Source organism: Meira miltonrushii (assembly GCF_003144205.1).
Source record: "Meira miltonrushii strain MCA 3882 unplaced genomic scaffold FA14scaffold_1, whole genome shotgun sequence".
NCBI lineage: Eukaryota > Fungi > Basidiomycota > Exobasidiomycetes > Exobasidiales > Brachybasidiaceae > Meira > Meira miltonrushii.
The window spans coordinates 1728484-1756077 of NW_020289943.1; the positions used below are offsets into that span (position 1 = coordinate 1728484).

Genomic DNA, 27594 nt, shown 5'->3' on the forward strand with positions numbered 1-27594 from the left:
TGACACACCATGGGTCATCATCTTGATTGCCCTCTGCTGAAAGATTGATCTTCTCGGCCAGCAACAAGACGAATCTCAAAGACGGAACAACTAATGTAATTTAGTATGGTATCTAATCATTCAGGAGAATTGAGCGGAGCCTTTCTGTCCGGCATGGTAAGCTTAGGAAGCGGAGAGTTAGATTACGCGACTAAATTGATTTCAGAGAGAGAGAAAGCGTCCGTATCCGCACGCATACATCCATGCAAGGTAACTCTGATTAAGGATAGGTAATTGAGAGCAAAGTGCGGTTAAGCGTCATTGTAATGCTTATTTGATTGCTGCCGTTTCTGATCTGGAATAATCATCTTTTGATCATGATGAAGGGACAAGATGGAAGTCATGAATGAATAACGCTCAACCAATTAACGGAAGCGGCATTTACCTCATATGAAGTTGACGCACAGATCGGTTGCCTTTAAGCCGCTAAGTGTGATTTGAATTGAAATTTTATAATTTAATGATTGAATGGCTCTAGCGTGTCCCTCTCGCTAAATTCATGCACGTATTATTGCGTATGCATCGTATTCCTTTGTGTGTCTGCGTTGTGCCATCAAATTCATAATCATCATCATCACCTTCTTCAAGGCCTTGCGCTTTGGAAGAAAACAAGAAGAATTTTCTTTTCTTTTCACACGCTTTGGCCGCCTTCATCGCCACCTTTTGGAGTTTGCCGTTTATTCGCATTTGTTTGTTTTTGCTAATATACTAGTCAACCGGTCACACTTTTCTCAATCTATTTGCAGTTAAAAAACGTTTCTTTAATATCAACCTCTCAAGAATCACTCCTAATTTCTCCGCATTCTTACACTTTTTGCAACATCGCTAGCTTACAATTGAGCCTCTTTTTGACATCGTATCACATCAAATTAATTCGACAAGCTCGGTTCGATCAATTTATCAGCCGAATCTTCAACCAGTCACCGGGTATTTCTTACGTACGGTTGAGGAAATAGCGCTTTCATCATTCATCTTAGCACAAGAGTTGAAGGTCAAAGCTCAACAAAACTTCAGTGGTCTTTCAAAACAGTGAAAAAGATAATCCGAACTTTCCCATCGCTCAAGCATTCGGCCAAGACAGCTCTGACATCAATTACCGCATTGATTGACTTTAAACGTTGATCATCGTCATTAGCGCAAGTGAAAGGCCGTACTTTTGTGGCAAAAAAGAATCAGCTCCGCATCATCACAGATATCTCTAGCCTATTCATTTGGGCATGGAGAAATACTGAGCATTTCAGTCTTTCGATTGGAATGTGATCTTGGAAAGGCAACATCCTACCATTCCTTCTGATTCATTCACATCTTCTTCGTTTCATTCATTTCAGCGAATAGATCGCCATCATGAGTGGAACTAGCTTAAACCGTTTGGGATCGTCAGAAAGGCTGTCACCGAACATATACCCTCTTACAAGTACGGCAAGGGATTCAAATACGACAAATGTTGGAACACGACCTTCATCTTCAACATCATCAAATCAACCATTTTCGATGAATAAAGCTTCCTCGTTATCAGAAATGACGTTAGGGCAAACAATCACTCCAATCATGGATAGAAGAGCAAGACAAATACAAGCTGATGAAGGATTTGGAGCACAGCCAAGTGCTAATTTCCGAGCTTATGGTTTGCGTGACTCGGCAGTCAAACTTGATACTCGAGATGATCCGCCTGTGGCTGGATCAAGATCTGCACACGGCCGTGCTCGTGCTGGAACATTGCCATCTTCTTGGGGACAAGTCGAAGGCGAAGGACAGCCGGTCGGATCAAGATTGATGGGTATTGGACCAATCGGTGGAGATATTGGCTCTAGGCCTCGTTCAAGTCAGCTGGGTACCCCACCAGACTTTGGTGGATCAGGAGAATTCCCAAGACACGAAATCCCAACAGGAATCAATTCTGGAATTGGCAATATGGGCGCAAGTAGCAGACCTGGCATGCTGCCGCGCCAATTAAGCGCAACATCTGGGCTGGATCGGTCTACACCGCCGCTTTCGATGCAAACGAACGCCATAAACCCATTTGAATCGTCAACTTCGCATGGAAATGGACAATCGAATTACAACGATATGATTCGCAATCGATCAAGTAGCATGACAACTCCTTTCAATACAACACCGTTTGGGCCATCCATCTTTACCTCGACATGGAATGACACAGGTATGGGAGGAAGTGGAACACGCAGCGGCTCACAATCAGAAAGTAATACTTCCAGACGTAGCAGTACCTTGGCATCAATGTCGGCGGCTTCTTTGGCTCAAGAAGGCAGAAGCTCGTACTCGTACTCTAATCCAACCTCGTACGAAGGAGACGTTCATACTTTGGACTACCTCGGATTGGATCAAGATGAGGGAAAAGCACGTTCAGGTATGAATGATGCAAATTTGTTAAACGTATCAGGATTGGCACCTTCACGAAATCGAGCAAGCACTTTGGCCGCTATGCCACCTGGATCTGTGAATCGAAACCGCAATGAATACACGAATGAGCTTGCGGATACTGATACCCGCTTGCAAGATCTTTACAATGCTTACACTCAATCTGCATCTGCTTCCTCCGGACTCGGACTCGGACAAGGACGCAACCGAGCCGGGACTGTTGCCGCACTCGGGGGTCCGGGTGGTCGTCAACGGTTGGAGCGTGAATTGGTGAGAATGGCAACTGCCGGTAATCTGTCAAACTTGAGCAGTACAGAAGTGGACAATCTGATCAGCAGTATCGAAGGTTTAGGTCTCGGTGCTGTTCCTGAAGGTGTCAATCTGTACAGCAATGCACCTTTAGAAGGATTTCCAAATTTGAACATTTCAACACCACCGCCATTGTCTGGCAGACCATCGCCTTTTAACACCATGCCGTCCACGCCGACTGTCGGCTCGAATAGCGGACAAAGCCATCCCACACAACGTGAAAATGCTTCTGTGAACCCTAATACGAATCAAGTACCTTCTCGAAGTCTTTGGATCGGAAACTTGAACAGCAGTACAACGGGTCAAGAATTGATGCATGCATTTGCTCCTTACGGTGCGATTGAATCTTTGCGTCTTCTTCCTGAAAAGGAATGTGGTTTTGTCAATTTTGTCGAATTGGCAGATGCAGTTCAAGCTAGAGAAGATGTATTGGGCGCTTTGAATGCCAAATTGGGAAAGCTAGGTATTGGACCAGGCGGAACTGTCAGGATTGGATTCGGCAAGATTGACGCATTGCCGAGCCATACAGGAGTGATTGGAAGCGGTGGAAGCGGTAATAATCAAAACCGCGCGCCAGAATTGACACCGCAACAGCAACAACAAATCTATGATGATTTGATGGGCAGTCAAGGATCATCGGGCGGTATGGGAGATATGAGCTCGCCTACGAGAGCGCTCTGGGTCGGAAGTATTGCCAATGCAGTCACGCCAGCAACCTTGTTGAGCGTTTTCACACCTTTTGGACCGGTAGAAAGTGCTAGGATCTTAACGCATAAGAATTGCGGTTTCGTCAACTTTGAACGGGTAGATGATGCTGTTCGCGCTCGTAAAATGCTGAACGGTCGAGAAGTCTTGGGAAGTGAGATGGGCACAATGCGTATCGGATTTGCAAAGGTCCCTTCCCGCAATATCGAACAATTCCCCGCTTATGATGGCTCGCCAGAGTACGATGATGCTGTTCAAAGCCTTTCGCAATTGAAAGGCGCAAAGTATGCGGCAATCACGCCAGAGGAGCAAATCACGTCGGGTGGCTTAGAGCATTATCGAAGCAACCTGATCGCAGACCTCTTAAATCAGCAACAATTGAATCGACAAAACGAAAATGCAGCAAGTGCATCTTCGAGACCGGTCAACGTACGCGCAGATTCTACCAACAATATGCCAAGACCCGCAGTCACAAGCTCTTCGAGCAGTATTGTTCCTGCAAGCGATAAGGGTGGTGTACCCTTACCGGCTCACATGATGCCTCAGCCAAGCATTTCCGACTTGCAATTGTTGATGAGAGAATTAAGTCGAGGAGAGCCGGAAGGTGAAGTCGAAGCCGATGTTGCAAGCGTTTCCGAATTACGTCCGATGATGACATATTATATGACTATCCCATTGGTATCTGAAGTATCTTCTGGAAGGAGATTCGAAACAGCAAAATTACGCGAGATCAGAAGAGGAATTGAAAGTGGACAATTCAGCATGCCACAATGCGACCGATTGGCTGTGGAATATATTGACTCAATCGTTGATCTGGCAAGTGATTATATCGGAAATACGTTGGTACAAAAGTTCTTTGAAACTTGTAGCGACCGAATGAAGATGCAATTGTTGCATAGGCTCGCTCCTCATCTTGCCATGGTCGGTTGTCACAAAAATGGAACATGGGCAGCGCAAAAGATTTTGGATTGCACAAATTCCGTTGAACAAGTTCAATTGATCGGTCAAAACTTGCGTCCGTACATTCCCGGTTTACTGTTGGACTCTTTCGGTAATTACGTTGTTCAATGTTGTTTGCCATGGTCAAGCTTGAATGACTTTGTCTTTGATGCAATGGTGGATCGTTGTTGGGAAATTGCACAAGGCAGGTTCGGCGCAAGAAGCATGCGTGCTTGTTTGGAGAATCACAATGTGTCAAAACGGCAACGAAAACGAGTGGCAATTGCAGTCATTTTGAACTCTGTTCCATTGGCAACAAGTCCTAACGGATCTATCTTATTGACATGGTTATTGGAAACACCAGAGTTGTCAAAGAGCTTCAGGCTTTTAGCACCACGCTTTACGCCTCATCTCACACATTTGTGCACACATAAATTGGCAAGTGGCACCGTACTCAGATTGGCAACGCAAAAGGCCGAACCTGAAGCCAGTCATATGATCTTGAAAGCTCTCTTTGAAAGTGATGATCATACAAGCATGCTGGAGGAGATCATCGTCGATCAAGTACACGGAAGTCAATTTATCACAAAGGTGTTGGCCAGTCCAACTTTGTCGCCAAGACAACGTGAAAGCTACAGTGAACAAGTGAAAATGTTGCTTCACAAGCATCAATTGATCGGCGTGCCTGCTTATAGGAGATTGTGTGAAGATTTGGGCTTCCGATCTGCAACATTGCCGACGAGTCTACCCAACTTGGCTGGAGGTGTAGCTGTCTCACACGATAGTATGAGAACATCAACTCCTCATCAACAAGACATGAAGGGATACTTCCCAACATCCGTTCATCCTCCATCACATCCACTCCCAGGCGGTGTTGCTACTTCTGCGCCTTTTATGAGTGTCAGTCAGTCCTTTACACATCGCAATTCACCTGATCTACATAGCATCAGTCATGGCGATGCAGGTGTAAGCGGTATGCATCAAACGAGATCAGGAGGAGGAATGCCTTTTCACCCTGAACAAACAAACCAGGCATATCCATTGAGTCAACAACATGTGCATCATCAAGACGCTGTTTTTAACCCATTCTGGAATCCAATGCAAGGTTCCTTTTCTCCTCCAAGACAAGATGATCCAGCAAGAACGCATGGTCAAGCGTCTGTAGGAAGACACAATTTCTGAGCATCTTAAACGGGCCAAGGTGAACAGTGGTATTGATTCTTCACGTTTGAAGATCAAATTTCGTTTTCTTCTTTATTTTTTCTACTCTGGTCTATATCAAAAACACTGTCATCATTTATAATTCTTTTCTTTATGGTTTCAACGAGCTCGAATGCTATTCGCGAACGATTTCAAGTTAATAATATTCTTATTCATTTATTGGCATATATATACAAACAAGCATTTTTTTCGCATTTCGTCAACTACACATCAAATGTTCTTTTATAATATTCACATTTACTTTCATAAAATCAAGCTTCTATAGTATAAATTTCATATATCTCTTACCATCATCCCAAAGGAGTGAACTGAAGTGATCCGAGATGCGTTAATTGGCGTAAAGATTAGCCACAGAAAAATAGACTCAAAGGTGCCTGCAGGGCGGTGTGCGTTTAGGAAAATTGTGACATTTCGGATATAGAAACGCGTTTGTCCAGCTTCAATTTCAACAAGCAACCACGATCACGACACAACAAACGAATGCCAGATGTCGTACGGATTCGCCAATAAGCAAGGAGCGGCAGGAGGAGGGGCAGAGATAGCAGAAACGCCAATCTTATGCGAAACATGTTTAGGGCCTAATCCATATGTCCGTATGACAAAACAATCGTTTGGAAAAGAATGTAAAATATGCGATAGGCCATTCACAGTTTTTCGTTGGAATCCAGGAGCTGGAATGCGAATGAAAAAGACAGAAATTTGCACAACTTGTTCAAAGATCAAGAACGTTTGTCAAACATGTGTTTTGGATTTACAATATGGCTTACCCGTTCAAGTACGGGATACAGCATTGGGCATCACAAAATCCGGACCTTCTACGGATATCAACAAGCAATATTACGTCAATCAGATGGAAAGCCAACTTGATGGAAATAATTCTTTGATCGAATCATCCGTCGGACCTTCATCACGAGCTGGGCAGGATATTTTAAAGCAATTGGCTAAAGACAAAACAAATCCTATCTCCGATAAGTATAGACGTAATCGCCCACACCTCTGCAGCTTTTACGCCAAAGGAGAATGCAATCGAGGGGACATGTGCCCATTCCGACATGAGCTACCTGTTAAGAATGATCTACAAAAGCAGAACATCAAAGACAGATACCATGGAAATAACGACCCAGTTGCCAGAAAAATTATGACGACAACAGCTTCTGCTGCCGGATTAGCGCCACCGGAAGATAAACAGATCACTTCACTATTTTTATCCGCTTTGGATCCAGCAACGGATGAAGCACAGATAAGGACATTCTTTGTACAAAATGTACCGGATTTGCGACCTGACCAAATACGATCAATCACAATGGTCCCGACCAGCAAATGCGCTTTTGTAAACTTTACAACTCGACAGAAAGCCGAGTCTGCCGCTCAACGATGTGCATTACGGATGGACTTGGGTGGCCAAGAGATCCGTGTCTCATGGGGCCGTAGCAGACCGACAAAGAAGTCGCAACAAGAAACACCCTCCACCAGCTCCACATCTTGAATAGCATCGCCTTAATCCTGGAATGCTCAAGTAGATACCCCTGATATCACCACACATATGTATTTCTATACCAGCAATAAGCAAACGATAACATTCACAACAGTACAGCAAATGACGTGCATTCTACTTATCACCTTGTCTTTGAGTCCGATGGTACAGCAGGAACACTACCGCCAAAGAAGCGATCACGTCCTAATCCGACCCACCAAGCAGCACGGGCTACAAAGAGCAAGAAGGTAATGACGATATTACCGAACAATAACGAATTCCAAGCTTGCATATCCGTCGTTAATATCCATACTTTGCTTGCAAAAGCCAAAAGTGCGTTTGACGAACCAGAAGGGTTAGGTAAAAAGTGAATGGTTAACAAGATATGCGTCCAATCCGCCAATCCCAAAACGGTGAATAAGAAATACAATACTCTTTCTTGCGCAACGGGTTGTTGAGAAAACCAACGTCTGATAGCATAAAACATTAAAGCTGAATTTAACATGATCAAAAAATAACAACTTCCTAATTGTGCTAATGCCATTTGAGATGCTGCATCCAATTGACCTGCAGTAGAAGTTATGATTGCAGTCTTTGCTGCCGTTCCAGCTTTCCAAACTGATTTCTTCGCTCCTTGAACTGCAATTCCTGCAATTGCTCTTTGTGCATATCCTTTTGGAATCAATTCATTATGATAATTTGATTGAAAGAATGTCGCATATACACATCCGGCCAGAACGCTAATCGGTTCAACGATTCCAAAGAATACGTACCATCCTAAAGGCAAGGATGTACGACCGTTGCTGCCATTTGAGCCAGCATTTGAGCTGCTGCTTCTCTTTGAAATGCTCGATGACATGGTCACGGGTTGTAGTGGTGAACGATGAAGGGGAGGGGGTTTGATAGTAGGAAGAAGAAGGTGGGGTGGAGCAACAACTGTCATGCACGGTTCTTTCTAAGCTTCTAAAATCACGTGTTTTCTATCAGCTTTTCAACGAGAGAGAGACGACAGCATGGTCATCTAGAAGATAACATGACTATGAGATCCTCGGAAGCATTCAAAGAATATATCATCAACTCATAATGCAAACATGAATCGAAGTCTACCCTAACGCTACTATCACACCATCATCTCTCCAGCGAGAGAAAAACAAACCACGCCAAATTTGAGAAGAATGCATGTTTTGCATAGATTACAGCTACAAGACAAAGGCATTGAAAGTCACTGATCTGATCATATTATTGATACAGAACCAGCAATCTATCGATGCCCCATATCCGTGATTATAGCTGTGTGCGTATATGTGAAATGCATCATAGTGCCATTTTACAAGGATGTCGAAATGAGAAGAAATGATTTTGTGAGTGCGAATGATGTCGAAGAATAGGGTCGAAAGAATTGTACAACACGATGGTGAAGCGCTTAGTCGAACAAACCGAAGCCCATGTCGTCTGAAGAGGAGAAAGTGAAAAGCAATAGTCATGTTAGCAAAATACGTTCCCAATGTTTACCTCGAATAATACTATACGCACCGTCGGATTCTTCCTTCTCTTCTTCCTTCTTCTCTTCAGCCTTCTCTTCAGCAGCGGCACCACCGGCAGCAGCACCACCAGATGGGGCGGCAACAGCGGCTGGTGCACCACCTCCGGATCCGACGTTGGTCAACAATTCCTTAACGTCCTTGCCTTCCAAAGCCTTGGCCAAAAGGGTGGCCCAGATGGGTTCAACTGGGACGTTGGCGGCGGCAGTTAGAGCGACGATCTTCTCACTCTGTAGAATTGGAAAGGGGAAAAGTATGAATGTCAGCATGTCTGTTGTTGAAAGAGTGTGATGAAAGACGTAGGTTTCGACATCGGTGGATATGCATGCTAAGATGGCGTTTTCGATTGGTCTTCCAATGTATATCATTCGAAAGCTTCTCCATCGAGCGAGATCAGATCGACCCAATAACACCAGCACTTCCTCCATCCAACTTCCCTCGTCGAAATGTCCATCCTAGCTTTCCACCTAATCTTCCTCCTCTCATCATCTTTCCATTCGCATTTCTGATCATGATACTAACCGAGATTTCTTGGCCTTCGTCGGCCAAGATGAGGGCGGCATAAGTCGAAGCGAGATCAGCTGACATTTTCAAGTATGTTCTGATATGAAGTGACGTGAGTGTGGTCGAAAGAAAGAGTTTGGATTCAAGATGGTATCCAAATTGTAGATCTCAAGAATCCGTTCTAGGCTTACAGCGCTTTAGGACGAGAAGCTTGAGCTTCAAAGCTACTGCGCGCAGCGTTATGGCTTAACACGCTCCCCCTCGGGCGTATGAGCAGAGGCGCGCTTTCGCTTGATTCAAGGCGTGTTGCCTGTAGTGCAGCGCCGCAGGCTCTTATTGCAAACAAGTTTGCTGCCGCACGTGTTGCTACCTGTCATTTCCTCTTACTTAAGCGAAAACGAATGACAAATTAAGACAAACCTCGATTACGGCCGTATACGGCACCACCTCACTTCTAATGAAAGCACGCCTTAATGCTTATGCATATCGGGATTAGGAACATTCTGGCTTGCTATAATCAGATCCGAGCAATTCACATCGTTATGTCAAACAATCATCATCTAATTCACACAAAGCCATAATGTCAGCTGCTACACAATCCATCAGAGCACCAGTCGACGTTGATACATCGCCAAAAGCTGTCAATCCTCTCAACCCGACCGGAATTAAACCGTAAGTAGATCACACAAGAAAACGTGGAGGAGCGGCGGACTGTGTTATTGATCATGGTAATGATCATGAGGGACAAACAATGATCCCGTTCTGTTCCATTGACAGTCTCCTCAACGCCTATTGCTAAGCTTTTTTGGTCGACATTATTGACAAAAACCATCTCTGCCTCTTTCGCCACTATTCTTTTACAACCTTGCAGATGCTGTGCATGCCCAGAAACGAAATCAGCCAGAGATGAATGTTTCCTTAAATTTGGACATTCGGTAGCCGAGCATGGAGAACAGGCAAGACAGTGTGAAGAGTTGGTCAAGAAGCACAGAGAATGTATGGCTTCATTGGGATTCAAAGTTTAATAGATGAGTTTACCTGCTCAGTCGCATCTTAGCCATCATTATATAGCATCTTTCAGTAGCAGCATTGCTCGCCACTTCTGTTTCACCGCGAGAGAACTACATATTTCTTCCGCTTGTATTTTATTGTAGCATCACACATTTACATTACCAATTCAAATCACCACTTTTGCATTTATCTTATCATCGTGAATGCCCCATTCAAATAATTAAGTCAGTTGTCATATCGTCAATGATGCATTCAAACAACAAGCCGCATTTGCGCTTTTCTCTCATCGGAAATGATTCAATTAAAGAAAGAAGTTAGAGTTAGCGGTACAAGTGGTCTTGCTGTAGGTTGGAGGCGTATTCTGCTTCGTATTTGTCACCGTTTGCCAATAGCTTCTCCTTGTTGTACAATAACTCCTCACGCCATTCAGTACTGAATTCTGCATTTTGTGTTTCAACAATTGCATCAACAGGGCAAGCCTCTTGACAGTAACCACAGTAAATGCACTTTGTCATATCGATATCATAACGTGTTGTACGACGGGCTCCATCTTCTCTTGGTTCAGATTCAATCGTGATTGCTTGTGCAGGGCAAATAGCTTCGCACAATTTGCATGCGATACATCTTTCCTCTCCGGTTGGGTATCTACGTAAAGCATGTTCACCGCGGAATCTAGGACTTAAAGGTCCTTTTTCGAACGGATACATGATCGTGTAAGGTGGACGGAAAAAGTTTTCCAAAATGATCCACATTCCTCGGAAGATTTCGGTAAAGAAGAACAAGCTTGCAGCTTTTTGAATTGCTGATGGTCCTTTTGAGTAATCAGGATAAGGTGTCATGTCTTCGGGGTTCAAAGCACTGCTTGCTTGAGCGCTTTGAGCATCTGAGGGTGGATAGTAGATTGTCGTCTTTGGTAGACCTTCACTTAATTGTGTAGGTCCGACTGGTTGTGCTGATTTTGCTGATGTTGTTGATAACATACGAGTTATTGCTGAGGATGATGAGGTATTGACACCGGCCAAAGATCTTCCCATCATCAATGAACGAACTGCCATTGAACTTGGTCCAACGTTGGCATATTGCCTTGCCAATGATGTTCTCATCATCATCCTTCCGCTATTACTTGCCATAGAAGCCATTGTGAATGGAATGCAATGGCAGCTGTGGGGAGCCAAAGTACTGATTTGGATGACCTGATAGGTTGGTGGTGGCGGGAGGATTGTTAATCTGTAGAACAAAGTGTGAGTGGAAGCTCTTCGCTGTTTTGTTGGCTCTCTAACTCTTACGCGCAGGCGTACAGTGGCCAATCGGTTAGGCTGTTTGTAATCGGCTAAAGCCCTAGCAAAGGCAAAAACAAATCAATGATGAGCCAATGAGAGAGCGCGTCTAAACCTAGCGCCTCAATTTGCACACCCGCTGGAATAAACGTCAAAAAGATCCTGACTGAAATACTTTACCTCACTTGTTGATCTTGCTACGAATGATTTCAATGGAAGACCTCCGAGGACATCTCTTAAAAGTCATCATCTTGTGAAACCGAAAGATCGCTGTGAACAAGTCCGCTTAGGATACCACGTGTCCTCCCTGCCATCTCGTCGGCGTTTTGGGTGTCATGCTTACATAATTCTACTTGTGCTTCCACCGGTGTAATTTGACAGCTAAACCTATTGGCAGTTTGATTGAGGACTGGCAAGGAAAGGCGTCACAATCTTTCAACTTTTTTGGAAGGTAATATCAAATATGATTTTGAACAGTAAATTAATGCTTGGTATATTGTAAAAATACAGATGAAACGTAAGAAAGTCTAGAAACACATACAAGGTACCCCTTCTCTCATGCTCGTGGTGCCTCTTTGAATCGCATATAGTAATCTTTTGATCGAATTTCATGTTGTTCAGCAAAAGATTCCGCGACATCACCGATGCATTTGGCTGAAGAGTAGGCGATGAAGAATAGATGAAATGTGAGCAGCTTTTGTTTCAGATAAATCAAATCCAAACACTTACCAGGAGATCCTGCCCAAACTGTACCACTTGTCAAAACCGTTCCTGGAGGAACAACAGCTCCGTCTAAAATCCGTATTGAATCTTTTAAAACGCTCAATTTTCCCAGAATGCAGTTTCTTCCGATCTCCACATGATCCCCAATCACTGCTGATTCTACTATCGATCCAGCGCCTATATGCACATGATGACCCATTCGTACGGGGTAGAACGAGAATAGTCTAGATAGCACAGGATGCAGGATAGGGTCAGCGATCCACATCTCTCATTGTTCTTTGTGCCATGTTCACTCACCCTTTGTATACCTTGTATGCTGGTCTAACCACACAACTATCTCCAAACACACAATATCGTCCACATGTGATTGCAACAGGGGCAGAAGAAGATCGAATGTCTCTAGTCTTTTCTGCGCTCGTTTCTGATTCTGCTTTTTCCCTTCTTGTCAGATCTCCACGAATGATTGCGTGTGTATGAATGATGCACTTTCCACCCATCATTATGTTTGATGAACCATACACACGTGCATTGCGTGCAACTCGATTTGCCATTCCGGTCGTTGTGATGTATTCTCCTGCATTGTATGTAGGCACAGTATCATTTACTGGATTTGCCATGTTTGATGATATCTCGGGAAGAGGTGATGATCATTGCGAAAGTAACACAAGAAGGGAAAAGCTTAATCTTTATTTTTAGCGCTTATGTCCGCCGCGTTCGCCCTTAAAAAGAAGAAGTTCATATGCAGGGCGTATGCATGCAAATCATCCTAGGCTCAACTTGACGCCAATGCGATGTTTGAGCACTTCTTTCCTCCCTTCTTACACGTTGTCATCATTGTCAAGCACTTTCAAATAGCCATGGATCCTCCAAGATGGCTCTTAGTCTTTCTTTTTCGACCGCTGCGTCTATTAATCGCATTTGTGGTGCTCGCATTCGTTTCCATTCAATTGGCAATGCGTTATGGTCAACATAACCCAAATTCAAACTTTTTCGATCCAACATTGGAAACGTTTCAAAATCCAATTTCAGACGCACGTACAACCGAGGCACGTAATTGGATCGAACAAATGGATCTTAGACTACAAGAAGGAAATGTTCCCGTTCAACGTTTTAAATCGGCAAGTGGAATCGCTAGTGGTCCGGAATTGGCTGTCGTCTTTTTGACTGTTCGTAGACCACATGAACAATATTTGGACGCAAGCATTGGTTCCTTTTTGATGGACATCCCAAACCTACAAAGACCAAAGATTCACGTTTCTGTTTCTAGTGGTGAACTTGATCCGACCAACCAGCCATTCTTCTCATCCGCATGGCTGCACGGACTTGTGGACCAAATCGTCGTTAGAAAGGAGCCCAAAGAACCCTACTTGCCTGCAACAATGGCATCCAGGAAAGATCAACCTCATGCAGCTTTGACAGTAATGCAAAAGCCATTGGTCAATCTTGCCAACAAGAATTCCCGAACAAACGATTGGCAAAGGGCAGGAACGTCTGATTATTCGATCGCAATGGAAATTTGTGAAAAGACAAACGGGAGATATTGTTTAATCGTCGAAGATGATGTCGTATTCAAAAAAGGGTGGTATAACATCTTTGAACAAAGTTTGCGGAAGGCTGAAGAACGAACGCATGCCAAAGGTACACAACAATGGGCGTACTTACGACTCTTTTACGCGGAAAAGTATTTTGGTTGGGAAAATGAAGAAGTTCAAAAGTTGGTTTTGTGCTGTTCGTTAATCGTCGGAAGTGTTGCAATTTTCATCTTGGTATTCGGAAGGGTGCCAGCACGATATGCCACAATTGCAGGTGTACGATCCAAGATGGACCTTATGCGAGCACATGAAGGCTTAGATCATGATGAACGCAAGATCGGACGTGGAGGTATGGCAAGAGCACGATTACCATTTGCATCACAGCTGCTCATCCTTTTGATGACGTTATTCTACTGTGTCTTGTTCATCTTATCAGGACGTAATCTAATCTACAAAGTGCCCGAAGGTGTCTCACTGATGAACACGAGGGGATGTTGTACACAAGCAACTTTATACCCAAACGAAGTGGTTCGGCCACTCAAAGATCATATACGTCAAAATATCGGTTTGATGCCATACCATAATCTTATCAACCGTTGGCTAGATGCACACGACAAGGATCGCCTAGCAATCAGTCCACCTCTCGTTCAACATGTGGGAGCAGGATCTCCCAAGGCTTTGCTTGAAGAATCGTATGTGAGATCGACACCTCTTTGGAGTTTTGCTTTTGAGCAGCAACAGCAAAAGGTCAGTAACGTATAATCTCTGTCTGTACATTAATTTGTTAAATAGTAATCATCTTTATTTTGTGTGACTTTTCTGAGAAGGGAGTCTGATTTGCATTCCGCTTTTTTCATGTGCTGGTATAATACAGGTAAATCTAGCAGCTCGATGATAATCACCGACCATTCTCGCCTGCTGGAAAGGGAAATGGTTCATTGTTTGGCTTGCCTTTAGGGATATCTTTTGGGAACGGGAATGGATTGTGCGCTTGTGCTTCTTGGATTAGACCGTCCAAATCTCTCTCCTTAACAGCACGCTGGTATGGGCAAAGGAAAATTTGTCAGTAATCGTTCATTTCTGGTATATTTGATATACTCACCAAAACACAACTTTGATATTCCTTCCAAAACTCTCCGCATTCTCCGTCCAATCGTTCTCGTAATGCCTTTCTCTCCGTTTGTGTCCTCTGTGGTCCACCTTGAATTGCATCGATCGGGCTAGCCTGTGTTGATGAAGTAGAAGATCTAGAAGAAGATGTTGACCAAAAGCTACCCTTCGAACTACTTCCACCGGTTGTCGAAGATCCACTACTTTTCGTTCCTTGACTTAATCCTAAATAATCTTCAAACCATTTATTGAAACAATCATCATATCGATGCTTTGCAGTAGTGCATTCGGCTGACATACTTGGCATCTTACCAAGCTCAGAGTGATTTCCTTCCATGTTTGAAGTCGTCGTAGCAGCCTTTCTTTGTATGTTTGAGTGAATGGTGGAGGAAGTAGCAACACAACGTTGAATAACTTTAAATCCCGAAAAATTATTACTCCACGCTTTCCAACCGCCTGCGTGTATGCTTCTGCTTCTTTCGCTTACTCCTCCCGCTCTTCTAGACTCCGCGCAATAGCGCACACACGGCAAATGAACAGGGTCCGGTCCTTCGCAACGAAATCACTCAATCCAAGACCAATTTGGCACAACTTACAATCTTCTCGATGTGATACAAAATCAAAACAAATGCAATAAAAGTACAAATTGATGATAATAATAATAATACAAAAGAATTGTGGTATTCAAACCTCATTCTCATACTGCAGCTCCACTAACTCTTCACTCCAACTAGACTTGCCTTCAGCTTCTTGATGACAGTCCTTCTCGCAAACAAAGACGAAGGCAGTATTCCACTTCAATCCAGTTCTGCGAGTCAGTTCTCCATTCTGTTCTTCTGTAGTACTTTGCTCGACCTTGTCTCGTGTGATACCATCTGCATCTGGTTGATTAGGCAACTTGTGTCCCAAAGCTTCTTCAATCTCTCTTCGTCTTTCAGCTTCGGCATCTTCTTTAGTCACCTTGTAATCTCCATCATTGCCACCTTTGAGCATCTTTGGTCGCAATGTGTTTACCAGATTAGGCATCAATTGCATCTCGCACACTCGTTTAGAACCACATTTAGGACAAGCGGGTATATTGGCCGTAGAATATTCTCGCCCTGATGATCCAGCTTTGAATGCTTGTCCAGAAATGACAGTCTTTCCTCCTGCTTGTTTAGATGGCCAAATCTTTTCGTAAGCCTTTCCTTTCGCATGGAATGGTATTGGAACACCTCCAAACTCATATCGAACAATTTGTTTTCCATGAGCAGCAACGCGCTTCACGAATCGTTCAAATATCTCATCCGTTCCCTTCGCCATCATACTTTCATACTTTTCTGCTTCCCATCCAGGAACGTCTTGAACTCCGTCTTGTTTCAGCTTTTGCATTTGTGCCTTGTTCTTCTTTTGTTCGGCTTCTGTCCGTGTTGATGAAGTAGGTTCAGCAAAAGTGGTGAGATATTGGGCAGGTTCATATGCAGGTGCTTTTTGACTCCAATCTTGATCGGACCAATCAGCTTTAGAAGTTTCAATTGATGCTTTGATAGCAAGCTCCTCAGCCATCTGTTCCTCATTATCTTCTTCATCCTCCGATTCACTCTCTGAAGATTCATCCTTTTGTGCACTTTCATCCTTGGCCTCAGCAACTTCATTCTGAGGAGCAGAAGGTGCAAAAGGGTTTGCATTCGCACCACTTCCAAACGGATTGGTTGCACTGTCTGCACCAAATAGGTTTCCTCCAAGGCCGCCATTCAGACTTTTTCCAGCCGCTGAAGAGAATGGGTTGATCTTCTTGCGCTTATCGTCCTCTTCCTGACGAGCTTTCTGTTCTTTGGCAAGCTGTTCTTTCTTGGCTTGTCTCTCTTCTTCCCGTAGCCGCTTCTTTTCCAATTTGGCTGCCCATCGAGCATTGTGTGATAGAAGCCTGATAGCTTTGATGCTGTAGTTGGTAAGAAAGTATGTCAGTGGACAGGCGTTCACAAAAAACAGCACAATAAGAAATGCGACCCGAAGAATAAGGCATCATGGTTAAAAAGCTCGTTTGTCAAAGATTAGGTAGTTTCAGTACCTCTCAAAAAAATGAGAAGTTCAAGTGAAGAAATTTGTACTAATCATTTGCCAAATTCCAGGGATCGCAGTTCGAATGTTCTCAAATGCAACAGTACTCACCTTCCCGTTCCTTTCTTTTGACAAGGTGCTCTTGCACATCCCCATACCAAAACGATTCGATCAAAGGGTGAATCATCCAAAGGTGCAAATATTTGAACCAATAATTCCATCTCCTGTGAGCAATGTTGACATTGTGCAACATTTGCTGGTGGTAAAGACGCAGTTGGTAGCCAAGCCACTCGGCCACCTATCCGCGAAACGAGTGGATTTGTTTCATCATCTCCTTCCAATGCACCATCCGTTACCGCTAATTGGGTTTGTGTGACGGAGTAATCGGAGCCTGTGTCAGAATCATCATCTGAGTCTATCTCACAAAAAGCAGGTTGACCAGGAGCCATCTATTAGGAAGAGAGATTGAATGTCAGTATTCTTGCGTACTTTAATTGCTCTTCCACAGAATACGTTTCAGGATGGTAGCCTAGTGTTGTAAGCATTAGACGGATCCGAGTGTCATTCAACAACATAAAGCTATCGTCCGACATGCCTCTCGATACGATCCGCCCTCAGCCTCGTCATCTAGTTTGTTCATCATTTTAGATGTTTATCCAGATTGAAAATACTCACTCTGTAATGTGACAAATGAATGCTCTATTGGTGGTAAAGAAGTATGTTTCCATTTCTCTATTTTTTTTCCTTCAATCATTCTTTCGCATCAAAATTCCTAGTCTTCCAAAAATTGTTAAGCTTTAGAGCGGGCAAACACGTGATTTATACTCGGACTTTAAGTCATCCCTTTTACGCGCTAGAACGGAGTTATCCTTGTCAATCAAAACGCTCCACCTTCTCTCTCTCACATCGCCACCATCATATAGATCACAATGTCTTTCCTCAGAGCGACAAGTCAAACACTAGTGAGTAGACATATCAGGCAGAGGAATGTCGTGAAACAAGTCACTGACATCTATCATTCTTTCCCCCTTCTCTAGAGGTCAAGCGGTGCTACCGGTGCTTTGCGTCAATGTGCATTACAAAGACCTGTTCAATTTCACACATCAGCTACCAGATTAGCATTGAGCAATGATGCACGTCAAAAGATCCAAAAGGCAGTTGAATCAAATCCACTTGTAGTATTCATGAAAGGAACTCCCGAAATGCCAATGTGTGGATTCAGTAGAACGGTGATTCAAATCCTGGACGTTCAAGGTGTTGACAGAAAGAATGTAAAGACGTACAACTGTTTGGATGATCAAGAATTACGTGAAGGTATTAAAGAGTTCAGCTCTTGGCCAACCATTCCTCAAGTATACGTTCAAGGTGAATTCACCGGAGGATGCGATATCATGCTCAGTATGCATCAATCTGGTGAATTGGAAAAGCTTTTACAAGACGCAAAAGTTTTGGGTCCCGATCCAGCTACACATGCAGCATAAATGATCAGCTGTATACTCTTTAACATTCCTACTTGTACCATTGATTACCATGCAGCAATTATTGAATGCTCTCCACTCTAAGGTGCTCGATAGTAAGCTATAGTTTGATCACTCTGTGCTTTTCTCTGCCTTTCACTCATTCTTGCGATTGTTTGTGTGGCATCTGTTGCTGTAGATATCAAGTAATGATTCCGTTGAATGCAATCATCGGATCCGCATCAGTGACCATCCGGTGAGCCAATGAGCGAGAATATATTGCGAATGACTGATTGACCTGCCTTTTACACGTGAATGTATGCCCTTATCAATCCCCCGCTTCCTGACTTTAAACTTTTTTCTTCTAAAAAATAAAAGGCGATAAACGGATATACAGCGCAGGCAGGCGTCTTGTGCCCTGAAAATCGGGCGGTAGTTTTAGGGCGTATGGACGGAAGAAGCAAAACCGACAAGATAAATGCTATCTTTTGATCTTGCTCACTACCAAGAAAATTTGCAACGTATTGGTGGTAGTGACAAACAACAGACAACATGCCGGGAGTCAATTCAATCAAGCTCTTGACGGGCAACAGTCATCCAGAATTGGCACAAATGGTGGCCGATCGATTAGGCATCCAGCTAACAACATGCGTTTGCAAAAAGTTTGCCGATCAATCGATTGATGTTCGGATCGGGAGTTCAGTTCGTGATGAAGATGTTTTCGTTTTACAAACTGGAAATAGTCCATTTGTGGATCCAAATGATAGTTTGATGGAACTTTTAATCATCTTGAGCGCTTGCAAAACTGCTTCTGCTCGTCGTATAACTGCTGTCATTCCGGCTTTTCCTTATTCACGTCATGATAAAAAGGATAAATCTCGTGCTCCAATCACTGCAAAATTAGTCGCAAATATGATCACAGTCGCAGGAGCAGATCACGTTATCACAATGGATTTACATGCAAGTCAAATCCAAGGCTTTTTCGATATTCCAGTCGACAATTTGACTAGCGAACCAAGTGTCGCTCGTTGGATCAGAGCAAGAATACCGGATTATCGTAATAGCATCATCGTCAGCCCTGATGCTGGTGGTGCAAAACGTGCAACTTCTTTGGCAGATCTCTTGGGTGTGGATTTCGCATTGATCAATCGTAATCGAAAACGTGAACAAAATCGAAGGATTCGTGCTGAAAAACGATTACAGAAAGGCTTAAGTACACAATCGTCAAGTAGTGATTTAATGTCAGGAATGCAAACTCCAATGACGGGAAGCTTTATCGTTGATCATGCTGCCGATCCAACTTCAGCCGAAGTTGAAAGATTAGCAAAAGGAATGCAATCGCAATCGATCGGAAGTTCTTCTCGTTCGGCAAGTAATACGTTGCGTAACGTTGACGAAGAATTACATAACATCTCTCGCGAACAAGAGAGACAAGCTGGCGTTAATGAAGGTCACCTAAATCGCATTCATCCTCGATTAGCAGCAGGCGCCTTGGATGATCATCTTCGTTCGTCTAGAGAGGCTTCGCCTAATGCACCAAAGGTCAGCACGCCTTTGGCCAATGGTATCCATGTAGGTGATAGAGGTGAATGGATAAGCTTTGATGAAAACGGACACAAGATCGTCTCGGGCGGCATCAAGACAGGAGTCACAGGTGTGAATGATGGATCGAAAGAAAGTGAAGTGGACGAAAGTGATGATCCAGAAGAAACAAAGATGGAAATCTTGGTAGGAGATGTAAAGGGAAAGACGGCAATCTTGGTGGACGATATGATTGACACAGGAAGAACATTGGCTTTAGCTGCAAAGACGTTGAAAGATGCTGGTGCTGCTAAAGTGTATGCTCACGTCAGTCATGGCTTGTTGAGTGGAAAAGCAACTGATCTTTTAAGGATTTTGAGCTTGGAACGTTTAGTCGTCACAAACACAATTCCAAATTTGGAAAAAGCACAATTGAGCGGCGGAAAATTGGAAATCATGGACATCTCAGCAGTGATCGCGGAAAGTATTAGAAGGACGCATAACGGAGAGAGTATCTCGCTCTTATTCCAAGAGGATGCTGCTTTACTATTTTGAAGAGGAAGAACATTTGGTGTAGGATCAGTGTACATGACAATCTCTATAATTCAGCTCTTTTCTCATTTTTGGTATAGATTGCCTGCGTTGACTGTGAAATAAGGTGTGCTATTATGATAATGTACATGAATGAACGGAAAAGAAAGGGGAAAAAATTGTTGGCAATTCCAATACATGCTAGAACAAATGACTTCCGATACCAAAACCGACACCACCTGCCAAACCACCCGCCATCGTCTCGCCCATACGACCGGCGAACTTTTTCATCTAGCGAAGGCGAAGGAGAGAATGTCAGCACACGAAATCCTTCATCTTATCAATTCCTGTATTATTCACAGCTGGTTAATCAAATTGGCTCCAACGCCAAATCCTAGACCACCGGCAAATCCTCCTGCCATTCTTTCACCTACACGACCACCAATCTTTTTGAACTTTTAGAAGGAGCAATCAAAAAGGTTGCAATCCGTCTCAGCTTTCTAAATCACTTTATGGGTTTTATGTCACATCCTACTAAGATACTCACTTTATCACGTTTTTGAGCTTGTTCTGCCTCAGGTATTTGTTGCAGCTGTTGATTGGGTTGATTTCCATAAGCGCCTGGCGTTGCACCTCCGTATGGCATTGGTGGTTGATTGTAATAACCCGTTTGTGGGGGAGGGGACATTGGACCAGGAGAGAAGTTGCTTGGTGGCGGTGGAGGTGGCATGGGAGGGCCTGAGCTCCAGCGTGCCACTCCTGGTTGCCATTTCGGTGGACCGAGTGGAGCTGGAGCATCACTGTATGGTTGTTGCGGTGGTGGTGTGTGATAACCCATGGCACGCTTTTCATCATCTATATTCTGGTTTCCATAAGCTGGAGGTCCATTGTCTAATTGACGTTGAGGAAGCGGAGGCACCATTCTTTGTGGGGCCACGATTGTATTGTCCGGAAGTACCTCTACGTAATTGCTTGGGAACATACCTTCTTGACCTTTTCGTCCGTCCGGTTGAACTACGCAACCTTTCCACCATCCTTCACTGACCTCTTCAATCATTTCCAACAAATCACCTTCATTGAACGAGATTTCATCTGCATCTGCTCCATTGTATGACCAAATAGCACGGAATCTCTTCCTTGCCACTACTGCTGGCTTACGTGCAATGATCGGAGGAGGAGCAGGTCGTGCAACAGGCTCCAATTCAGATCGAATAGAAGCGATTTGATGTTGCTGTAATTTGCCTTGTCCGACCAAAGCGTCCAAATCTACCAAAACTCTCTTTGCGATCTGTTGAGCGCTTTCTGTCATGTTGTCAAAGGATTGTGAGGTAGTGATGGTGGGAGAGGAGGGAGCTACTATTCAATCAGAAAAACCATGCGGTATCATCTTAAGCGGCTTGCATGCATATCGGCCCGTGCCTGTAACGCAACAAACAAACAAATACCCGCTCTTAAGATTTTAAGGTTTCGCATTTTGGCTCTGCTTTTATGCATAGAATACTACAACATTCCCGCGGCCTAGGCTTTGTAGAAAGCCTTATTTTAGCATACTTCCTCCTGAAATGATTGTACAATAGATCCATCATCTCAATCGTTCTTTTAGCTATCATATATATTATTTATTGTACATATATCTGCTACCCTTATTAATACACCGTGCTCATTCGAACAAATCCAAAATCAGCCGTTCTGCGTAAAACGACATTTCCAGAACTATGCATGGCATAACCTTTAACGTAACCTTGATCGATCAAGCTAGCAACAACGCATTCGACATCATCTAATGCCAATCCATCATCCTTCCATGCTCTGCGTGCGATAACCAGAAATTGTGCTAATTTGAGGATGGGAGGAGGAGTCTTTGAAGCTGGTGCTCCTGCTATTGTTGGGGCAGTAGGCTTCAATTCAAAAGGTCCTAATCCATTAACAAGTCGAGCGATAAGGAAGCTGGAAAGGAGAGAAAATTGTTAACTTGCTTGCATATTTATGTGAATTTGCTTCCACCACTCACCTTCTTCGCATCAAATTACGCCATGTTCCAATCTCTAATTTCTCTCGAAGTAGAAGATAATGTCCCTTTGCTCGATGCCAATCTCTCCATCTATCCAATTCAGCATACATACCACGCCCATCGCCTTTTTGAATTCGATAGATTAGTTGTCCAAACGGTCCTTCTAATCCAGAAGCTTGCAATAATTGCATAGAAGGATAGATCCCTAGAATCAAAGCTGCAACAATGCAATGTGATAAAATCATATTCTTGTTATGCATATGCTCATTCGTGCAATTGTCAAAAGCCCATCGGAGTTCATTATAGGCGATTCGTATCCGATGCTGAGACAATCTGAGCCTGCCTAGATAGTACCTGTAGGTCACCATATCTGCACGACTATAGCATGCCATGCCCAATGCAGTCGAAGCCTCTGCTGGATTAGGCGCTTGCTTTGCTGCCTCTTTTTGTTGAACACTGGCATGTTGTCTGTTCAGAGTCAAGGCATTCTCCACAGATCCCAAAACTGTTTCGCATAAGCGGATATTCTTCAGCTTGAAGTAACATCGAAAACTTGCATTGGCTAGCCACAAAACTTCTGATCGTCTAGTTTGTTGTCCGGGTAAGGGGGAACGATCAATTGCAGCAACTCCAGTTGTTCTAGAAATCTTGGAGACAGCATCTGTGATGCAAGGTTGGTTAAGATCACCGCTTCGGTTATCGGTCGAGATAGCCAGAAGTACCAAAGAAGTGCCAACGTACCGTAATGTTGGACCGAAAAAGGAAGAATCTTGAGATTGGAAAACCGTAGATGCGCGCGAGTAGACCTGTGACCATTTCTCATACGCTTCTAGGTAGCTTGCAACAGGAATATTGGACACCAACCCTTTCCTGTATGTAAGAGATTGTATGCTCTGTTGTTGTGAAACGAATTGCAGCAAAGAAACGAGAAAAGGATGTATTCTTTCGGAAGCTGGTATATGTGCTGATGCGCTGACGGCCTTCTCGAAGTCTATGTTTCTCTGCTGAGAGGGATATCGTATTGGTATTGTCAGATTTTATATTTGCATCAACAGAGATATTCTTGATCCCGGTTGAAGCCAAAGTACTTACCTGTTGAATAGCAGATTGTAGTGTTGTATGTAGCGACGAATCTAGTCGAACGGCATTTGCCAGCAGGTAAGGATTCTGCTCCCTAGCCTTGTATGCTTGACCGACATTATTCAAAAATGCATGCAAGGCTTGCGGCAGAGACATGCTAACGACGGCCACCTGTAAGACGGAGGAGAAAGATGGAAAGGAAGAAATTGCAACTTTATTCTCCACACACACAGAAACTAATTTGGCGTGCAGACGCGTATCAAGGTAAACATGCATTTGATTTAAAGTGTTGGTTTCTTTCGCGTTTCATGTTTGGACAGCCATCATCATCATCATTGCAGGGTTGTTACTTCCTCAACAATGCAAGACGATTTCCCCAAAGTGGATCTCACTGAACGTGGGGATCTGGACCATGTCTTGGAGCAGATCAGGAAACACTCTCTAGCTCTTCTGCGAGATGAACTGGATAAAGCTGGCCAGTCCAACGATCGAAAAGTACTAAAAACATGCGAAGAAACGATCGAATTGGTGAGTGGTCAGAGAGATAGCAAGGGTCCTAATCCCTGACAAGTAGTGAGATGAAAGATATACTGACAGCATTCCAACCCATTCACCTTTTTGTAGTGGATCAAATCAGCAAAGAAGAAGCTAGAGTCCAACGTTACAGTGAATGGGATGCCGTTTCGAGAGGGAACAGATGGCACGCAACCATTCGATCAAGAATTATCGCAACGTGTACGAATGCTATCAGAAAGATGCGATACATCAACAGCTCAGGCAATAGCAGCTCGTAAAACGATCCCATCCAAACGAGCGGCATTATTGCAAACTCGAGCTCAATTACAAAGAGAAATTGAACAAAAGCGAGAGAACAAACGGAGAAGGCTAGAATCCGAAATAGAGAAGTTGGTCAAAGAACGTGATAGTCAAACAGGTGAAAGTACAATCAAACCGCTGGAGAGAAGTGAGGAAGTCGCAGATTCGTTGCGAACAGCTAAAGAGAATATCGATCAATTGGCAGTGGCACTGGTGGAACAAACGTCTGCTGCTAATGAGCAAGCCAAATTTGTGCAAAGGTTGCGGATAATGTCTGCCTCGTATACCTCTTGAGGTTGTACATGGTCTAATTGATCTTTTACCCTTTCTATTCTTACCCGATTGTTGTATTATAGAATATATCCAGCAAAGGTCCAAGCACTACGTCGAACCTTTATCTCTCTCGTGAAACGATCTCTTCAGTCATATAAATTGAATTGTACAGTAAAATGCAGAAGTTGGTGCTAGAAGTCGTAAAGGATGGCGTATGGTGTGACGAATCAGATCCGTTTCTTTAGGTCTTGTTCAGCTGCTTTTACTTCACTCTTTAGATCTTTTGCAACACCTTCAGCTTCTTTCTTGAATCCTTGTGCTGCTTCCGTTATAGGTGAAGCTCCTTTATTCTTATTAAAATCCCAGATTCTGTATAGTTGCATGATACCAGTCGTTCCAACAAAGAAGTTCACTGCTGCTAGACTATAATTTACCGGTGTAATAACGAGTGAATACCGTACCCAAATCATTCCTGTTGTGGCCAAAGCGACATTTTGACTGACGGAAAGTTTATCGGCTGGTCTACTTAGATCTTTCAAACCTGCTGCAACCAAACACCATTTCATGATCGGAGCCCAGAAGAAGACTATCGGGAAGAGAGAGTCAGTCACACTGTTTGATATTGCATCCTTTCTAATGATCCACTCACCTGTTTTGGGTCCAGCTGGATGATTCATAAACGATTGCCATCTTGAGGCACCTGCTGCTGCTGCCATCTTGTATAATTGAATATATGTGATATGTTGTTGGGGATCAAGTTATCTCCACTCCTTCTTTGCACCTTGTATAGTATTCCCACAAATCCAACGCCCATTAAACGCCTTACACGGCGGCGCGTAAAGATTAGCGTATTACAACAAACAACACAATCAACACATCTTCTTGACATTTCACTTTCATCATTCTCTCATCACGATGATTCGTAGACCACCCACTCAAATCTCACTGCAATCTTCTGATGTGGAAGATCTAAAGATGCAAAGGCAAAAGGTAGTAGGGGATGAGAATCAGCCTCAAAATGCATCACGATGGGCCGATGAAAGTGAACAACAACAACAGCAGCAGCAATCGAACGAAATCGGTCGAAATGATAACCTGAATGGAATCGGTAACGCTGCACAACGACAAAGGTAAAAGCAAGGAAAACAACAAATTGATCTTTGGCACAAGAAAGGATACAAGCACATTACGCAGGCGGATAGAATCCAGCATACAACACAATACTGATCGTCTGCCAGGCAATTGAAAGGGTCAAAAGAGTATTCAGCGAGAGCTTGCCATGGCGCAAGAGAGATCGTTTCTCGACCAGCTCAGCGGCTGACCACCATACCACAGGCAGAGCACCTTGTGTCGCGAATCGAAGAGCGATTTGAACGTGAGAGGAAACGATCAAGATCAAAAAGAGGGCCAAAGTATAATGCGCAAACGGCAAGAGCTGTGGGGCCGATCGTACGTTGACCGATAGTCTGCGGGTATCAGCCGCTGCAGATTGCTTGACGTTCGGTCTTGTTGACTCCTCTCCTTGATTCTGCTCGCTCACACTAAATGGCCAAAGTGTCCTATCAATGACCGATTGTATGTCAGCACTGTAGTAAGACGTCAGCCATCGAGCGATCAAATAAAGAACGGGTGACGCAAGAATCCAATTGGGTAGTTGCGACAATGTCCAATAGCGGAAAGGGCCAACGTTCCTGAGAACAGAGAAAGAAGACTCAGTTTAAATACCATGCGATCGCTATCGAAGATAAGTACTCACCAATAATGTGATTGGATGAAGTTGTAAGGTATTACCAGCTTTTCATTACACCATGGTCGAGCAGCTTCAAATGAATTGGTGCAAATGCGATTGAATGCCCATGTTTGCGTGAGAAATATGGGCATCAAGGTGACTGGAGCGAGAAGTAGAGTCCACAGTGCTCGCAAAATGACTGAAGAAAGTGCGACATCATCTTGCCATAATAAACGCCAAATTACGAAACCAGATAACAAAACTCCATTTGCTCGAAAAACGTTTGCTATCCCGAAGGAAATAGAGGCAGCAAATGTAAGAAAAGGAAGAGATAAAAATTTGTTCTTGACGTATTGCAAAGAGGACGTGGCCAGGCAGAGATGACCGATCAAGGCAAAAAATGCAAAGAAAGGTTCCGGAGTGGGAGTGATGAGCGTTGCTGGGGCAAAAGAGAATATGCTGAGAAAGGATGATATTTTTGCCAATCGACGATTTTTAGTCAGGAGAGATGTAAGGCTGGAATAAAGAGTCTCGTCAGTATTGACATTTCTAAGGGATATTCAATTAACTTACATATAAAATTGCACCGGAAGCGTTATCGAAATGATTGTAGCAAGGGTTGATGTGATCCACAAAGAACGAATCGGATCCCAACTTCTTGGTCCTTCTTCCGTCGTATATGACGGATACCCTGTAAGACGTAAAAGCCAAATGATTCCAGGTTGAAATGCGATTGAATTTTCATACTGCAGTCCTCCGCCAAAACCTTTGAGTGGCGACCAAAATTGTTGTTGAACGGGTGCAGAAAGATCCAATTGATCAGATAATGGAAGTGGTCTAGGACTAGCTACGCCTAAGAAGTGTAAAACATCCCATCGCAAAGAGCTAAAAGCGTAATGTCGCAACAGTCCGAATGAAGTTGAAGTTCTGCTTTCTTTGTCCAAAATCAGCTGTAATGAAGCGGAAGAGTCGAAATGCTGTACAAATTTTGCTGATAGCAATAAGGTAACTATTGCCAGAATTCGATGAGAGATTGTCCATTTCAAGATGGTCTGAATGTCATCTTTAAAGTATGATTTTGAGCCCACCTTTACCTCAGACACTTTCGCCCTTTCTACGTTTGACATGTCTTGATTTTTGAGACTCGACAAGGTGATCGCAGGTACAAAGGGACAAAAGTTGTCATGGCAATGGTATTCCGGAGGTGACGTGCATGAAGGCAGGCTAGTGGGCAGCTCTTCTGTGTTCTTCTGGTCTGTGCGTGTAAAGCTTAAAAGTGCTTCTTCGTACCAAGTCTTCGCAAACAAAAGCTGACATCGAATCATTATCAGCACCATCATCCATCAGCATACAGCTATCTATCTCTGCATAGACA

At 43.6% G+C, this 27594-nt stretch overlaps 17 protein-coding genes across 17 annotated transcripts; 7 read left to right on the top strand and 10 right to left on the bottom strand.

The window, feature by feature from the left end:
* Positions 1-2886: 2886 nt before the first annotated feature.
* FA14DRAFT_117165 (ARM repeat-containing protein) lies at positions 2887-5016 on the top strand (the record flags this gene model as incomplete). Its single annotated transcript, XM_025496218.1, has 3 exons — positions 2887-3268; positions 3377-3746; positions 3981-5016. Coding segments are annotated over 3 exons (1788 nt in total), but the record flags the coding sequence as incomplete, so codon positions are not given.
* A 1032-nt stretch (positions 5017-6048) lies between these two features.
* On the top strand, positions 6049-7199 carry FA14DRAFT_11337 (pre-mRNA-splicing factor SLT11). Its single transcript, XM_025496010.1, has one exon. The coding sequence runs from the start codon at positions 6077-6079 to the stop codon at positions 7073-7075; it is 999 nt and encodes a 332-aa protein (XP_025357495.1). The 5' UTR covers positions 6049-6076; the 3' UTR covers positions 7076-7199.
* A 6-nt stretch (positions 7200-7205) lies between these two features.
* On the bottom strand, positions 7206-7922 carry FA14DRAFT_176494 (uncharacterized protein; the record flags this gene model as incomplete). The annotated part of the gene is made up of 1 exon (XM_025500676.1): positions 7206-7922. One exon carries the CDS (start codon positions 7920-7922, stop codon positions 7206-7208), a length of 717 nt encoding a protein of 238 aa, XP_025357496.1.
* Positions 7923-8415: 493 nt separating this feature from the next.
* FA14DRAFT_159357 (ribosomal protein 60S) lies at positions 8416-9231 on the bottom strand. The gene is made up of 3 exons (XM_025498175.1): positions 9127-9231; positions 8597-8834; positions 8416-8515 (listed from the first exon to the last, which is right to left on the bottom strand). The coding sequence occupies exons 1-3, from the start codon at positions 9190-9192 to the stop codon at positions 8487-8489; spliced, it is 333 nt and encodes a 110-aa protein (XP_025357497.1). The 5' UTR covers positions 9193-9231; the 3' UTR covers positions 8416-8486.
* Positions 9232-9688: 457 nt separating this feature from the next.
* Positions 9689-10133, top strand: FA14DRAFT_141277 (uncharacterized protein; the record flags this gene model as incomplete). Its single annotated transcript, XM_025497124.1, has 2 exons — positions 9689-9780; positions 9980-10133. The coding sequence occupies 2 exons, from the start codon at positions 9689-9691 to the stop codon at positions 10131-10133; spliced, it is 246 nt and encodes an 81-aa protein (XP_025357498.1).
* A 104-nt stretch (positions 10134-10237) lies between these two features.
* FA14DRAFT_159359 (putative NADH-ubiquinone oxidoreductase 23 kDa subunit precursor) lies at positions 10238-11507 on the bottom strand. The gene has a single exon (XM_025498176.1). It carries the CDS (start codon positions 11256-11258, stop codon positions 10440-10442), a length of 819 nt encoding a protein of 272 aa, XP_025357499.1. The 5' UTR covers positions 11259-11507; the 3' UTR covers positions 10238-10439.
* A 373-nt stretch (positions 11508-11880) lies between these two features.
* Positions 11881-12765, bottom strand: FA14DRAFT_141281 (putative dynactin Arp1 p25 subunit RO12). The gene is made up of 3 exons (XM_025497125.1): positions 12417-12765; positions 12126-12343; positions 11881-12050 (listed from the first exon to the last, which is right to left on the bottom strand). Exons 1-3 carry the CDS (start codon positions 12734-12736, stop codon positions 11953-11955), a joined length of 636 nt encoding a protein of 211 aa, XP_025357500.1. The 5' UTR covers positions 12737-12765; the 3' UTR covers positions 11881-11952.
* A 130-nt stretch (positions 12766-12895) lies between these two features.
* On the top strand, positions 12896-14459 carry FA14DRAFT_159360 (uncharacterized protein). Its single transcript, XM_025498177.1, has one exon. It carries the CDS (start codon positions 12977-12979, stop codon positions 14411-14413), a length of 1437 nt encoding a protein of 478 aa, XP_025357501.1. The 5' UTR covers positions 12896-12976; the 3' UTR covers positions 14414-14459.
* A 105-nt stretch (positions 14460-14564) lies between these two features.
* On the bottom strand, positions 14565-15154 carry FA14DRAFT_11424 (uncharacterized protein). Its single transcript, XM_025496044.1, has one exon. It carries the CDS (start codon positions 15096-15098, stop codon positions 14715-14717), a length of 384 nt encoding a protein of 127 aa, XP_025357502.1. The 5' UTR covers positions 15099-15154; the 3' UTR covers positions 14565-14714.
* A 215-nt stretch (positions 15155-15369) lies between these two features.
* On the bottom strand, positions 15370-17490 carry FA14DRAFT_159361 (uncharacterized protein). The gene is made up of 2 exons (XM_025498178.1): positions 16913-17490; positions 15370-16682 (listed from the first exon to the last, which is right to left on the bottom strand). The coding sequence occupies exons 1-2, from the start codon at positions 17248-17250 to the stop codon at positions 15446-15448; spliced, it is 1575 nt and encodes a 524-aa protein (XP_025357503.1). The 5' UTR covers positions 17251-17490; the 3' UTR covers positions 15370-15445.
* An 82-nt stretch (positions 17491-17572) lies between these two features.
* FA14DRAFT_11543 (putative GRX5-glutaredoxin) lies at positions 17573-18662 on the top strand. Its single transcript, XM_025496106.1, has 3 exons — positions 17573-17763; positions 17839-18514; positions 18637-18662. The coding sequence occupies exons 1-2, from the start codon at positions 17731-17733 to the stop codon at positions 18280-18282; spliced, it is 477 nt and encodes a 158-aa protein (XP_025357504.1). The 5' UTR covers positions 17573-17730; the 3' UTR covers positions 18283-18514; positions 18637-18662.
* On the top strand, positions 18635-20334 carry FA14DRAFT_141286 (phosphoribosyl pyrophosphokinase; the record flags this gene model as incomplete). The annotated part of the gene is made up of 2 exons (XM_025497126.1): positions 18635-19637; positions 19776-20334. The coding sequence occupies exons 1-2, from the start codon at positions 18811-18813 to the stop codon at positions 20332-20334; spliced, it is 1386 nt and encodes a 461-aa protein (XP_025357505.1). The 5' UTR covers positions 18635-18810.
* A 241-nt stretch (positions 20335-20575) lies between these two features.
* On the bottom strand, positions 20576-21836 carry FA14DRAFT_11466 (SH3-domain-containing protein). The gene has a single exon (XM_025496067.1). The coding sequence runs from the start codon at positions 21617-21619 to the stop codon at positions 20816-20818; it is 804 nt and encodes a 267-aa protein (XP_025357506.1). The 5' UTR covers positions 21620-21836; the 3' UTR covers positions 20576-20815.
* An 81-nt stretch (positions 21837-21917) lies between these two features.
* Positions 21918-23557, bottom strand: FA14DRAFT_187332 (uncharacterized protein; the record flags this gene model as incomplete). The annotated part of the gene is made up of 3 exons (XM_025501591.1): positions 21918-22257; positions 22322-23322; positions 23414-23557. 3 exons carry the CDS (start codon positions 23555-23557, stop codon positions 21957-21959), a joined length of 1446 nt encoding a protein of 481 aa, XP_025357507.1. The 3' UTR covers positions 21918-21956.
* A 169-nt stretch (positions 23558-23726) lies between these two features.
* On the top strand, positions 23727-24683 carry FA14DRAFT_170083 (uncharacterized protein). Its single transcript, XM_025500257.1, has 2 exons — positions 23727-23929; positions 24026-24683. The coding sequence occupies exons 1-2, from the start codon at positions 23762-23764 to the stop codon at positions 24509-24511; spliced, it is 654 nt and encodes a 217-aa protein (XP_025357508.1). The 5' UTR covers positions 23727-23761; the 3' UTR covers positions 24512-24683.
* On the bottom strand, positions 24284-25306 carry FA14DRAFT_170084 (UPF0041-domain-containing protein). The gene is made up of 2 exons (XM_025500258.1): positions 25140-25306; positions 24284-25076 (listed from the first exon to the last, which is right to left on the bottom strand). The coding sequence occupies exons 1-2, from the start codon at positions 25204-25206 to the stop codon at positions 24718-24720; spliced, it is 426 nt and encodes a 141-aa protein (XP_025357509.1). The 5' UTR covers positions 25207-25306; the 3' UTR covers positions 24284-24717.
* Positions 25307-25676: 370 nt separating this feature from the next.
* FA14DRAFT_187335 (uncharacterized protein) lies at positions 25677-27411 on the bottom strand (the record flags this gene model as incomplete). Its single annotated transcript, XM_025501592.1, has 3 exons — positions 26793-27411; positions 26247-26735; positions 25677-26181 (listed from the first exon to the last, which is right to left on the bottom strand). The coding sequence occupies exons 1-3, from the start codon at positions 27344-27346 to the stop codon at positions 25677-25679; spliced, it is 1548 nt and encodes a 515-aa protein (XP_025357510.1). The 5' UTR covers positions 27347-27411.
* Positions 27412-27594: the final 183 nt, after the last annotated feature.

Bases quoted from the DNA above. Each gene is read 5' to 3' on its own strand.
- FA14DRAFT_11337 (XM_025496010.1), top strand. From the start codon at position 6,077: ATGTCGTACGGATTCGCCAATAAGCAAGGAGCGGCAGGAGGAGGGGCA.
- FA14DRAFT_159357 (XM_025498175.1), bottom strand. From the start codon at position 9,192: ATGTCAGCTGATCTCGCTTCGACTTATGCCGCCCTCATCTTGGCCGAC. The intron at 8,835-9,126 runs GTTAGTATCATG...CCAATTCTACAG, and splicing joins ACGAAGGCCAAGAAATCTCG to AGTGAGAAGATCGTCGCTCT. The intron at 8,516-8,596 runs GTGCGTATAGTA...TCTCCTCTTCAG, and splicing joins AGAGAAGGAAGAATCCGACG to ACGACATGGGCTTCGGTTTG.
- FA14DRAFT_159359 (XM_025498176.1), bottom strand. From the start codon at position 11,258: ATGGCTTCTATGGCAAGTAATAGCGGAAGGATGATGATGAGAACATCA.
- FA14DRAFT_141281 (XM_025497125.1), bottom strand. From the start codon at position 12,736: ATGGCAAATCCAGTAAATGATACTGTGCCTACATACAATGCAGGAGAA. The intron at 12,344-12,416 runs GTGAGTGAACAT...TGTGCTATCTAG, and splicing joins GCATACAAGGTATACAAAGG to ACTATTCTCGTTCTACCCCG. The intron at 12,051-12,125 runs GTAAGTGTTTGG...CCTACTCTTCAG, and splicing joins AGTTTGGGCAGGATCTCCTG to CCAAATGCATCGGTGATGTC.
- FA14DRAFT_159360 (XM_025498177.1), top strand. From the start codon at position 12,977: ATGGATCCTCCAAGATGGCTCTTAGTCTTTCTTTTTCGACCGCTGCGT.
- FA14DRAFT_11424 (XM_025496044.1), bottom strand. From the start codon at position 15,098: ATGGAAGGAAATCACTCTGAGCTTGGTAAGATGCCAAGTATGTCAGCC.
- FA14DRAFT_159361 (XM_025498178.1), bottom strand. From the start codon at position 17,250: ATGGCTCCTGGTCAACCTGCTTTTTGTGAGATAGACTCAGATGATGAT. The intron at 16,683-16,912 runs GTGAGTACTGTT...TACCAACTACAG, and splicing joins CAAAAGAAAGGAACGGGAAG to CATCAAAGCTATCAGGCTTC.
- FA14DRAFT_11543 (XM_025496106.1), top strand. From the start codon at position 17,731: ATGTCTTTCCTCAGAGCGACAAGTCAAACACTA. The intron at 17,764-17,838 runs GTGAGTAGACAT...CCCCTTCTCTAG, and splicing joins GAGCGACAAGTCAAACACTA to AGGTCAAGCGGTGCTACCGG.
- FA14DRAFT_11466 (XM_025496067.1), bottom strand. From the start codon at position 21,619: ATGACAGAAAGCGCTCAACAGATCGCAAAGAGAGTTTTGGTAGATTTG.
- FA14DRAFT_170083 (XM_025500257.1), top strand. From the start codon at position 23,762: ATGCAAGACGATTTCCCCAAAGTGGATCTCACTGAACGTGGGGATCTG. The intron at 23,930-24,025 runs GTGAGTGGTCAG...ACCTTTTTGTAG, and splicing joins GCGAAGAAACGATCGAATTG to TGGATCAAATCAGCAAAGAA.
- FA14DRAFT_170084 (XM_025500258.1), bottom strand. From the start codon at position 25,206: ATGGCAGCAGCAGCAGGTGCCTCAAGATGGCAATCGTTTATGAATCAT. The intron at 25,077-25,139 runs GTGAGTGGATCA...TCTTCCCGATAG, and splicing joins TCCAGCTGGACCCAAAACAG to TCTTCTTCTGGGCTCCGATC.